Genomic DNA, 12,351 nt, shown 5'->3' with positions numbered 1-12,351 from the left:
GCTAACATTCCGCACAGCAATAAATATTTCTTGTTTTTTTTTGAGAAATTGAAACAAAGAACAAAAAAAAAAAAAAAAAAATTTGTTGTTGTCTAGACAATACTGGGGCCATCCTATTACGCACACGACACGTCTTACTTCGTCGCGTTTAAACTGACAATTGATTCAGTAACTGAATTTAGAACAGTGTAATCAGCTTCTAAATTTGCTTCTGAATTCAGTCGACTAAATTCAGCCAAATGTAATAAGCCTTATAGAAGGAGATTTTATGACCTGGTAACTGAGACCTTTAAGTCATGTCTTATTTTAATTTATATTATTCATATTTTTATGAAAAGTGATATTATGGAGTGAAATGAAATGAAGATGATTAATTTGAAACACTAATCAACTGGGATGAAATTAAATGAAATGAAATGGGATGAAGTATAATCTCATTAAAATGGTGGTCATTTACTAAGATTTTTTCAGTGGACTTTTTGGAGGATCCCGAGAAGTTACGTCCAGCGGCTTTGTTTCATTTTCCCACATTTGTGCACTTTCACAGATATTGAACAGTTAATAAACGACCATTATTACACATTTAAACCCGAAGAAACACTAAATAGACAAAATAAAACAAATCACACAACTTCACTCCTCGCGTTCCCGCCAAAAAGTCCCCTGTGAAAGAGATTGCATGCCACGACATTACCGTAACTACAGTACAGTGAGTACAGTAACAGTCTAGTCTATGAAACACATAGGTACAAACTTGTCTATGCCCTTCGTATTGCTGACATCCTTTAACGACGATGATCACTCACCAGGCAATAAAGTATTTGTTTATTAGAAAACGCAGAAATAATCCTAAGCATCTACCTAGTGTATTAAATAAAAAAATGTCGTATCTGTATTGAAATCTTCGATCAACAATAGTAACTAGATAAAGGGACACGTACGAAATTAAAGCAAAAGCTGTCCGCATGAGTATACACATAAATAGCTACATTCGTTTACTAACAAACGGAGAAAAAAGTTTTGAAACACTTTTACGTTCAAACTAATTACAACTATGGCACCTACTAATAAAGTCACAAATCTCCAAAACATTATCTAATACTTACGATCATTCGTCACATAAAATTAGCAAAGCAATAAATTACTCCTGTCATTTTCCAATAAAAAGACATATGTTAAAGAACTTTTAATGTTAAATCAATCTTAAGTGCAACAAATAAAGTAACTTTTCCCTTAATTGCTCTGAGAACTAACGACGTTTTTATTTATTTATTTTTGCTTCTTGAAATGCCGATTTCTGTTTATTACAGGAGGTAAGGGAGTCGCGTTGAACACTAAAATAATTTATTAATGAATTAAAGTAAAAGTTTAGTTGTTTAATTTTTATGTTTTGGAAATGTATGTTTGTTAGTATCTATACATTACTTATTATTTTATTAGCGTTACGTTTTTGTATAATATATATTTTTATAGTATGTTTTTAAGTTTTCGCGACCAGTGCACATAATAAAACAACGTTTAAACGGTTTCAAGCGCGGTATTTTTATTCCAATGTTTCGGCCACGTTTCAGTAGCCGTGAGCACGGAAGGCAAAGATGTCCAGTGTCAATAAACGGAGATCTTAGCTGGCTTATAAAAGTCATCTCTTGTTTCTCTGGCGACAATCGAGATCCATTCTGCACACGTGATTGCTAGGAAAGCTAAAATAAAAATGGAAAGCTAAGTATCTAATGAGAGTCCAACAAACAGACACAAAAGGTGCATTAACCAATTTTAACCAGCTAATTTCGAAGTACTGCTAACAAATTTTAAAAAATTATTACAACACAAATCAACTCCACGCATATACTGTTCTGTTAAGCAAAAGTTTGTTCATGTGTTGGCCGAACCTTGGCCAACATTTGTAGCGGTGGTTAAAAATCGGTAATTTTGTTCAAAATTTAATATTATTTATAAGTTTAATGTTTAAAATATAGTTTATACTTCATATACTTACCGAAAGTAAGATACTCCGGCCGTTAAATTGCTTTTTCGCGCATTATTTTTGCAACTTTTGAATACACATTGCGGTATTGTGAGACGGGTTGACATTGGCTGTGTTTGAAGTGAACTAAACAAAATAACAGCTCACATTTCAAGTGAGCTGTTATTTGACGAGACGGATTTTCTGCACCGACCCGAAATCTAGTTACTATTGTTGATCGAAGATTGAAATTCTCAATCATTGCCAAAGCTGCTAAGTCGACAGCTTCCATCAAATGTCACGCTGTCAGATTGACATTGACAATTCATCGGCTGTTCCTGATATGATGATTGGATTGAGTTGAGAGACAAAGAAAGACAAAAATTTTGTTAAAAACCTGTATCTAGTAAACAGTGTTGGACCACATTAATTCTGAGGTAAATAACTAACAAAACCTGTTTTAAAATTACATAATTAAGCCAGTTATCATCCGTGTTATAACGAGACAACTATTTCAACATTCGTTGTAAATATAAATACCTATTAATTTTGTGATTCACTTTTTTCGATGTAACTGCGCACCGAAAGTAAACAATAAAAATTAATTATATACCTATATATTACAATTCAAAAAACAAACGGAAAATGAATTACTCTTACTAAAATACTACAAAATTATAATAAATATTCAGAGTACATTAACATAAACTAATAATTCTATTAATAATTACAAAATTTTAACTGCATTTGAAGGAAAAGGTATGGAATCTATCTCCTAATGCTTTAAATATGATTAAGTTACATATATGTGTTACATATACATACACGTTGTTACATATACGTTGATATTAAATGTAAAATTAATTTGTATTGTCTATTAAATAGCACAATGTCAGAACGAGAACCAATTAATGGTTCAGGGCGAGACTATGGAGCCACAGCCTCTGTGCCGGCTGTGGGCTTTGCAGATTTCAGTCCAACGGAACTCTACAATTTGAGTGAGGGCATCGCAGAGAATGTCAATACGATTAACAGTGGACTACTGTCGCTTGAGAAGATGATGAAGCAAATCGGTGGCCCAAATGATAGCGTCCAACTTAGAGATAAAATGTAAGTAATAGGATTAAAATAAAATAAGCAGGAAAACACACATAAATGTATTTTTGTTAATTTTGTCAAATAATTTGCCTTTCACATATTTAAAATAAGTTGTGAAACTCTAGTTACTGTCGTCACGTCTTCTTATATTACTTTTTCTACTAATTGTCATGGTGTATCTGTATTAATTTGGTTTAGGTTCAGTATTGTAATTAATGTAGAAAAATTTATATCAACTCTGTTTATATTGAGAAAACATATATCATGCATTGAGTAATCATCATCTTAACTGGTGGTAGGACTTCTTATGAGTCTGCACGGGTAGGTACCACCACCCTGCCTATTTCTGCCGTGAAGCAGTAATGCATTTCAGTTTGAAGGCCGGGGCAGCCGTTATAACTATACTGAGACGTTCAAGGTGGCTGGCGCATTTACATTGTAGATGTCTATGGGCTCCAGTAACCACTTAACACCAGGTGGATTGTGAGCAAGTCCAACCTACTAAGTAATAAAAAAAAATTTTGGAATTAGACTAAGAGCTATGTTTGTAAGTAAAGTAAGGATATTATGCCTACAGATAGCTAATGAAATAACCTGAGTTACCTGCTAAAAAATTCATACATTATTAGCATCTCTGATTACCTGATTATAACATTGCACAGTTTTATATGTTTGCGAACAAATGAAAAAGATCTTAGTATATACCACTAAAAAACCCTTGGCTTTAAATTTAACATCACTGAGTGAATGTAGTACACTTGCAGATATTGTCCGTTCGGATTGACAATAATCCCATTCTCATGGATCGTTTCGAACCTCTGGGTCTGCAGAGGGACTTCGCTCTGTATTTTCTACTGTATGTTCACACAGTGCTCTTAGGAATTGTTTGAGATGATTCCATCATCTCGTTTTTACTACCGCCCGCCACCAGAGTAGAGCTCATCCGTACTACCTGGAGCCACTGTGTTCATCCACGTTGTGTTTCCAGAGAACTTTTTTGCCAAGTACCATCTGACTTTGAAGTGAGCTCTTGGTGAGATTGGGAGATTGGTGGTAAAGTTATATTGTGAACCTATACAATTTGAGTACATGTGTTTTTCAATAAAACTGTAACTGTTACAAATCAAATAAAGCTTTACCAGATGTTTGTAGTGGCTGTTTGTAGTTGTGATTATATCTATAAGCTACACCCGACAATGTGATTTTAGGTTGACTATTAAATATTTAAAAAAAAAACAGTATGATCATGTTTCAGTTATGCTGTGACCATATCTAGAAGCTACACCCAACAATGCAATTTTAGGTTGATTATCCGCTGTAACTATTTCCGAAAAAGGCTTTTTATTTTTATTTTTTTATTGCTAAGATGAGTGGACGAGCTCACAGCCCACCTGGTGTTAAGTGGTTATTGGAGCCCATAGACATCTACAACGTAAATGCGCCACCCACCTTGAGATATAAGTTCTAAGGTTTCAAGTATAGTTACAACGGCTGCCGCACTCTTCAAACTGAAACGCAGAAATAGGCAGGGCAATGGTACCTACCCGCGCGGACTCTCACGCTTGTTTAATCATGTCTCAATTAAGCTGTCTCTTGACTTATTGCATCCAACTTATGCCCCCTAGTAACATGAAAAATATAAATAGATATGAGGAAATAATAACAAATATAAATTCGCAGTCACGATACTCAACAGACGGTAAACAGTTCAGTATCGGCCACGGCGCGAGACATACAGCGACTGGGCGTTGTCGTTCGTCGTGGTGACAAACCGCAGAAGTTACAGGTCGAAAGATTGACGCAGGCCTTCACGGATTGTCTCGCTAAATATTCGTCGGTTCAAAAGGTAATATATATATATATTTTTTTAATTTATTGCTTATGTGGGTGGACGGTGGTTACTGGAACCCATAGACATCCACAACGTAAATACGCCACCCAGCTTGAGATATAACTTCTAAGGTCTCAGTTTAGTTACAACGGCTGCCCCACCCTTCAAACCGAAACGCATTACTGCTTCACGGCAGAAATATAGAAATCAGAAATATAATATTGTTTGAGGGCGATTTTTTTTTTTTATTGCCCCTGTAGGCAGACCTGCATACGGCCCACAGGATGGTGAGTGGTTACCGTCGCCCATGGACTTCAGCAATGCCAGGGGCAGAGCCAAGCCGCTGCCAACCTAATTTCTTTGTCATAGATTATCTCTATCACATCAAACAAACAAAAAATTGGCGAAAATTCCAGAAAGTATCAGAGAAGATGGCGGCTCACATGCCCAAACCGGCACGCGTGAGAAACGATCCACAGCTGTTGGAGCAGCAAGCGATGGCTGACGACGAGGAATCGGCTGCTTTAGCTCAGCAACAAGCTCAGGTATACTTTTTGAACTTCCTATCCGAAAACCTTCACGTCTATATACAGTCGTGGTCAACTAATTAGGGACAATCTCTAGTTAAGCCAAATTGTGAATATTTTTTTTATTTTCCAACGAGTCTTAGTAATATTCCATATCTTTTACATGTAAGTGTAATTAGTCATTTATGTGCGCGATTATACAAACAATAACAACTTCTTAAACATTAAACCTCTTTACAGTATAGCTGATACAATATCATAGTGCTATTGGTTCAAAGAATGCTGGCTGGCCATTTAATTAGGGACACTGAGCTATTGCGTTCTAATTTCAAAATTGGAATTTTAATACTTTTTTGTTTCTTTTCTTATTGTTTAGTGGTCGTTTTAAGTTTTGAGAATTATTTTGAAGAAAAATGGGCAAAAATAAAAGTTGCGATCCAACACTACGAAAAATTATCATGAAGTTTGTCGAGCGTGATTGGTCATACCGAAGGATAGCACAACATTTAAATTGTTCAAAAACTATGGTATGCAATGCAGTGCAACATTTCAAGCGCTATAACACAGCTTTAAATGTGTCCAGAACAAAAAGATCGAGAAAAACGACTCCGCAAGAAGATAGAATGATAACCAGGTTAACTAAGAAATATCCGTTTATAGGCTCTATTTTAATTAAACACGAAGTGTTTGGGGCAAACGAAAGAGCCGGTGTATCTGCGAGGACCGTTCGACGACGTTTGGTAGAAGCAGGGTTGTTCGGAAGAGTGGCTCGCAAAGTACCGTTGTTGAAGAAAGAACATAGAAATGCTCGTTTGGCATTTGCACGTAAATATGGACATTGGACCTACGCCCAATGGCAACATGTACTTTTCTCTGACGAGACCAAGGTTAATTTGATTTCTTCAGATGGAAGGCAATATGTACGGCGTCCTGTAAAAGCGGAAATGAATCCAAGATTCACAAAAAAACAGGTGAAACATGGCGGTGAAAACATTAAAATATGGGGTTTATTTTCTGGACGTGGAGTGGGACCTGTGAGGAAAGTTCAGGGTAACTTAGACCAACATCAATACAAGGCAATATTGGAAGAAACTATGCTTCCCTATGCTGAGGAGTATCTCCCTATTATATGGACGTTTCAGCAGGATAACGACCCGAAACATACCGCCCATTCAGTCAAGTCATTTCTTACCAGTCAGTTTGTATTGGTGCTAGATTGGCCAGCTAATAGCCCGGACCTCAACCCAATTGAGAACCTTTGGCACGAAATAAAAAAAAAAGTTGCCCCTTATCGTAATACAAATTTGGATGAACTTCATGAACCTTTTTGTGAGGCATGGGCAAACATTCCTGTCGAAACATGTCAGAAACTGATAATGTCTATGCCACATCGGTGTCAAGGTGTAATTACTAACAAAGGTTTTGCTACTGGGTACTGATTTTACACGTAAAAAAATGGAGCTGTTAAAGATATTATAACACTGAAGATTATAAGTTTTGTGTAACTGTATTTTTCATTATACTTTACTGTCCTTAATTAAATGTCCACTACAGAATTGTACCTTAATATTTAATACATGTTTAATCTTTGATATTAAATACTTTTTCTATTTATTAAATCTTTTATTTACAGCCATTTATAGCATAATAATCGAACCACATTATGCAAATAATAGGTGCTGAGAAATCAATAGGGTTTTATATTTAAATGTACATAACCGGTTATAGCCCTTCACTATCTTGAATGTCCCTAATTAGTTGACCACGACTGTATATATTAAGAAAACGCACATACATCTTCTATACTAATATTATAAAGAGGAAAGATTTGTTTGTGTTACGGGTACCAGATTACGGAAATAAATGTAAGATTTTTTATTATACACATATATATATTTAATATATAATATACATCCATAAGCCTATAAATACCTATATATTATATACCTATATTATATAAGCCTATAAATATAAAATATATTTATTTTTATTTAATTATTTTTATCATACAAATATCTTCCCTTGGCGGGATTCGAACCTGCGACCCCCTTGTGTAGTAGTGACCATGTCACATACCAGACGGCCGTTATACATGCTCCCTTATTATTGGTGTTGCGAATGAAATAGACAAAATTAAACTTAGGAGACATCTTTATTGCTTCAAGACAGCTATAACCATTGGTAACTTCCAATGTTGGCTCATCATACTTTCAGCTCGACTTCATCCAAAGGATATTCTGTTTATGCTCTAGGTTTAAAAACAGAAATTCAGATCAACACAGATTCTTTCAAGTGGTAATTTATTGGTGGTAAGACCTCTGGTGAGTCCGCACGGGTAGGTACCACCCTGCCTATTTCTGTCGTGAAGCAGTAATGCGTTTCGGTTTGAAGAGTGGAGCAGCCGTTATAACTGAGACCTTAGAACTCATATCTCAAGGTGGGTGGCACATTTACGTTGTAGATGTCTATGGGATCCAGTAACCACTTAACACCAGGTGGACTGTGAGCTCGTTCACCCATTTATGCATTTATTTATTTATTTTTAATTGGATTTTTCAAACTCAATTAACTTCTTACAGGCCCGTCTCGTTGAGTTTGAAACGAGCATGCTGCTTGAGCGAGAAGCCTACATGAACAAAATAGAAGCTGACGTTTTGGACGTTAACCAAATAATGTCTGATCTGGCGAAGATGGTGAATCAGCAAGCCCAGACCGTCGGTAAGTGAGACTGTAGGGTGCTGCGTGCGCTTCGAATGACACGTTATTGAGTGAATCATTGACATTTGACCTTGAAATTTCAATTTTAACCATTTAAATCATAAATAGCTAGTAACAAATACCTATGGTCATCCGACCCCAAATTAGGATTCCCTGAGGGTTCCTAAGGTTCTGATTCCTTGAGCACCAGAGGGTACCAGGGTATCAGGGTACCAGAGAACGGACATAGAAACGTACATACGTTTAAATATATACATATATAGATAAGAAATGCTTAGACGAAGAGAAAACAAACCTGCCCATCACCCAAGTGTTAGCCCTATGTGGGAATCGAACCCACGACCCTCGGCCCAACAGTTAGGGCCGCTAACTACCGCATCATCGAGTCCGTTATTTTAAAGTCTGTTTTTAATAAACAAAAGAAAATTAGTACAAATAAAAAACTTTATATTGTATTCCAAATATAATATACTTGAAATTAAAAAAAAAATATTTGTCGGAAGACATTTGTCACTCCTAAATATTATAATCCATAATTAAAAATGGTATACTCTATATTAGAAATAATTAGATTGATTGAATTGCGGCCAACTTCTGAGAACTCCAGATCTCACTTATACTCATCAGTATATTTACTGGTAGGTAATTTAATTGGATTATCATCACAATCTTACTAGCCATCATTTTATTGTATGTAATATGAAAGCTCATTAAAATTGTATGCATGATGAGATGGATGCGTGGAGTGACAAGAATGGACAAGATAAATAATGAGTATATCAGAGGAAGTCTGAAAGTAGCCCCGGTAATTAGCAAAATTAAAGAGCGGACGGTTAGCGTGGTATGGACATGTGATGCGTAGAGAGAAGATGCACGTGACTAGGAGATGTATGGAAATGGTAGTGCAAGGTAGAGGGGGAAGAGGTCGACCGAAGAAGACGTGGATGGAGTGTGTGAATGACGATATGAGAGAGAGAGAGAGAGGAGTGCGTGTTGAGATAACGGCTGATAGAAGTGAATGGAAGAGAAAAATTAGCTAAAAATACATACTCAACAAATGTTCACGATTGACTTCCACGGTGAAGGAATAACATCGTGTAATAAAAATCAAACCCGCAAAATTATAATTTGCGTAATTACTGGTGGTAGGTAGGACCTCTTGTGAGTCCGCGTGGGTAGATACCACCACACTGCCTATTTCTGCCGTGAAGGATGGGGGAGCCGTTGTAACTATACTTGAAACTTTAGAACTTGTATCTCAAGGTGGGTGGCGCATTTACGTTGTAGATGTCTATGGGCTTCAGTAACCACTTAACACCAGGTGGGCTGTGAGATCGTCCACCCATCTAAGCAATAAAAAAAAGAAGAAAAAAAAATGGAAGAGAAAAATTAGCTGTGCCGACCCCTCCCTCCTAAGGGGATAAGGTGGAGAAAAAGAAGATGGAAGTTCATTGAAATTACGTTTCAGACACGGTGGAGACCCACATAGAGGCGGTGGGAGCGAACGTCGAGGCCGGGGTCGATGAACTCGCTAAAGCAGCCGAACACCAACGCAGGTACCGGAGGAAAATGTTCATATTAATTATCATAGGCGCGATTCTTGCTATTGTCTTCATTGTGTGGGTAGTCAAAGCCTTCAAGTAGATCTTATATAATATATTCGTATTGAACTGTAATGACATGTTGAAATTATCAGCTGTTTTCTATATCCTAGCTATCTATGTTTTTAGTTTTTTTTTTTTTTTTGTTTTGTTAAGAGTATTGTACAGTGGCTAATGTCGGATCTCCCGGCATTGTCAGTGTCATTAGATTATTTTCCTTGTACAGCTACACTCTCATACACTTATTGAGGCAAGAATTGATAGGGTATCTAAACAAATTTTGTAACACAATAGAATGTATGGGATATACAAAATGGCTTCGAATCTGTCTTAGTTAAAACAATATTAGCTATTATATGTCATGATTGTTGTAATAAAAAATTTATGACAGCCGCTACGAGTTTTAACTAAAATAGGTTTTAATGTAATGAACAATCTTTAGATACCATCGTGATAAATATTTATAATTATTATTATAACTGACAAGCTGCTTTAAACTTGAAATATACAAAAATCAAACGCCTTTGTCTACCCAAAAACGATAGTTATAACGTTTTTTTTTTGTTTCGACATTATGTATTTTGAAACTGGTAGCACTTGTATAATATTGCCACTATTAAATTTAATGGTTAAATCAATATTAGCATAGTTAACTTATGATAAATTATAAAGTATATTTTATCTTTCATTTATATCTTATCTGATCTATATATATTATCTGAATATTAAATTTTTATTAATCTGTTTTTATATTTGACGAAAACAAGTCGTTTTCAATTCAATCTCTAAATGATTCTGTCAATTTTAACATCTGACTAAAACTTTTCTGACAAGAGTATTTTTAAGGTTTCAAAGTTGATTTTGCATGGTTTATTAATGAAAATAAAGCTTTTAAAATAATATTAAATATTAAAATAATATGGTTTGAAATGATTTCATAATTGTGATAGATATGTGCTCATAAAATACTACATAAATTGTAGATTTACAAGTTCATTTAAACATGTATTGTACTAAAACAACATTATTTATACAAATCGATGAAAATGCACCATTTTTATTGTATAAGACACATTCCAGGTTGAATAAATTAAACAATATCTATAGAAAAAAATGTTAAATTCGGTCTGTAAGTTTTTTAACAATATAATACAAATCTGCTAATTAAAAATATCATTACATAATAGCTATATGTTTAATTGTAGTATACAGTGCGATAAGGATCTTAATAATAAAGCTTTTAAATTGCCTATCGCAAAAAGATACCTGTGTGCCTTTCATATGAAATATAATTGATTAAACATAGTAAATAGTATAGTTAATAGTAAATATAGTACAGCTTCTTCGGTAAATATTAGTTTTTATGTACTTGTAACACTGATGACTTAATAATACCGTTCAATAACTGTCACGCTGACATAGATCCTTGTCGCACGAAACGTCAAGTTAATAAGAGACATGTCACACTTCAACGATAGTACCTAAGTTAATTATCTACATAATAATAATTAACCGAGTATGTATAGTGATTATTTTTTGTTGAATTTGTATTTTAAAAAAATATATTAAAGACATGTTCGCATGTTATAAACATTTGTTGTTTTATTACAATGGTCACATGAGTCCGTGGCCAAGCATATCCGATCCTGCGGACCAAACTGTTAATAGCCGCAATCGCCCAAAACACGTCACTTCGGATCCTCCCGATCCACTTTCGATGCTTTTAAACTCTTCAAACGACGGCCATAGTCCTCGTCGAACTCATAATCGATGAGCGAATTAACCCATAGATACAACCCACTGAGTTTCTCGCCGGATCTTCTCAGTGGGTCCGATCCAGATTCTGCGAAGCACTGCTCTTGCTAGGGCCAGTATTAGCAGCACTTCCGGTTTGAGCCCCGAGGGGTCACCTACATTTTAAGATAAAACCGAAAAAGCCTCTCAAGACTATCAGAATAACTAGGACAAAAAAAACCAGGGTATCCTAGTTTGTGGTCATATGAATGTGTTATTTGACTCCGATTTTTATTTAGTCACAATAGGATTCACTGTACCATATATTAATCTTTTACGCTCAAACGGCGCCGACATAGTGTAGTGCCCGACTGATTTTAAATTTTAAATCGAGTTGTTTTTGTCATAAAAATAAATAAATGTTTGAATTTTATATATTTTTTTGTTAAAATACATACCTGTAAATGTTAACCTAATTTGGCCGAAATCGTCTCGATCGATCGTTCGCGCAAACGAAATATGCGTCAAGAGCAAAGGGTTTAAAGTTCTTGCTTCGAAATTAGTATAGCAAAGTAATTCGTAACATGTAACCATTAGGGAACTTTTTTTTTATTGCTTATATGGGTGGACGAGCTCACAGCCCATCTGGTGTTAAGTGGCTACTGGAGCCCATAGACATCTACACTGTAAATGCGCCACCCACCTTGTGATATAAGTTCTAAGATTTCAGTATAGTTACAACGGCTGCCCCACCCTTCAAACCGAAACGCATTACTGCTTCACGGCAGAAATGGGCAGGGCGGTGGTACCTACCCGCGCGGACTCACAAGAGGTCCTACCACCATTAAAAATAGCCCAGTAATTCGAAACACGTAACCA

The 12,351-nt window shown here is 35.6% G+C and overlaps 1 protein-coding gene and 1 long non-coding RNA gene across 3 annotated transcripts; one reads left to right on the top strand and one right to left on the bottom strand.

Annotated features, from left to right (window-relative positions):
- Positions 1-1,517: 1,517 nt before the first annotated feature.
- LOC134199134 (uncharacterized) lies at positions 1,518-2,340 on the bottom strand. Its single transcript, XR_009973487.1, has 2 exons — positions 1,997-2,340; positions 1,518-1,700 (listed from the first exon to the last, which is right to left on the bottom strand). It is a non-coding gene; the product is annotated as an uncharacterized LOC134199134 (long non-coding RNA).
- On the top strand, positions 2,263-11,329 carry LOC733046 (syntaxin). Of its 2 annotated transcripts, XM_012697584.4 has the most exons (6): positions 2,263-2,400; positions 2,849-3,073; positions 4,742-4,907; positions 5,309-5,437; positions 7,999-8,137; positions 9,606-11,329. In XM_012697584.4, exons 2-6 carry the CDS (start codon positions 2,853-2,855, stop codon positions 9,779-9,781), a joined length of 831 nt encoding a protein of 276 aa, XP_012553038.1. In that variant the 5' UTR covers positions 2,263-2,400; positions 2,849-2,852; the 3' UTR covers positions 9,782-11,329.
- The last annotated feature ends 1,022 nt before the right edge of the window (positions 11,330-12,351 follow it).

Source organism: Bombyx mori, chromosome 7 (genome assembly GCF_030269925.1).
Source record: "Bombyx mori chromosome 7, ASM3026992v2".
Classification (NCBI taxonomy): domain Eukaryota; kingdom Metazoa; phylum Arthropoda; class Insecta; order Lepidoptera; family Bombycidae; genus Bombyx; species Bombyx mori.
Note: the sequence above shows the minus strand (reverse complement) of the source record. Positions and strands in the feature narration are given on the sequence as shown.

What these genes read in the sequence shown, in the direction of transcription:
- LOC733046 (XM_012697584.4), top strand. Translation starts at nt 2,853, where the DNA reads ATGTCAGAACGAGAACCAATTAATGGTTCAGGGCGAGACTATGGAGCC. An exon ending in GTCCAACTTAGAGATAAAAT is followed by an intron (nt 3,074 to 4,741) that starts GTAAGTAATAGG and finishes ATAAATTCGCAG; the next exon opens with TCACGATACTCAACAGACGG. An exon ending in AATATTCGTCGGTTCAAAAG is followed by an intron (nt 4,908 to 5,308) that starts GTAATATATATA and finishes CGAAAATTCCAG; the next exon opens with AAAGTATCAGAGAAGATGGC.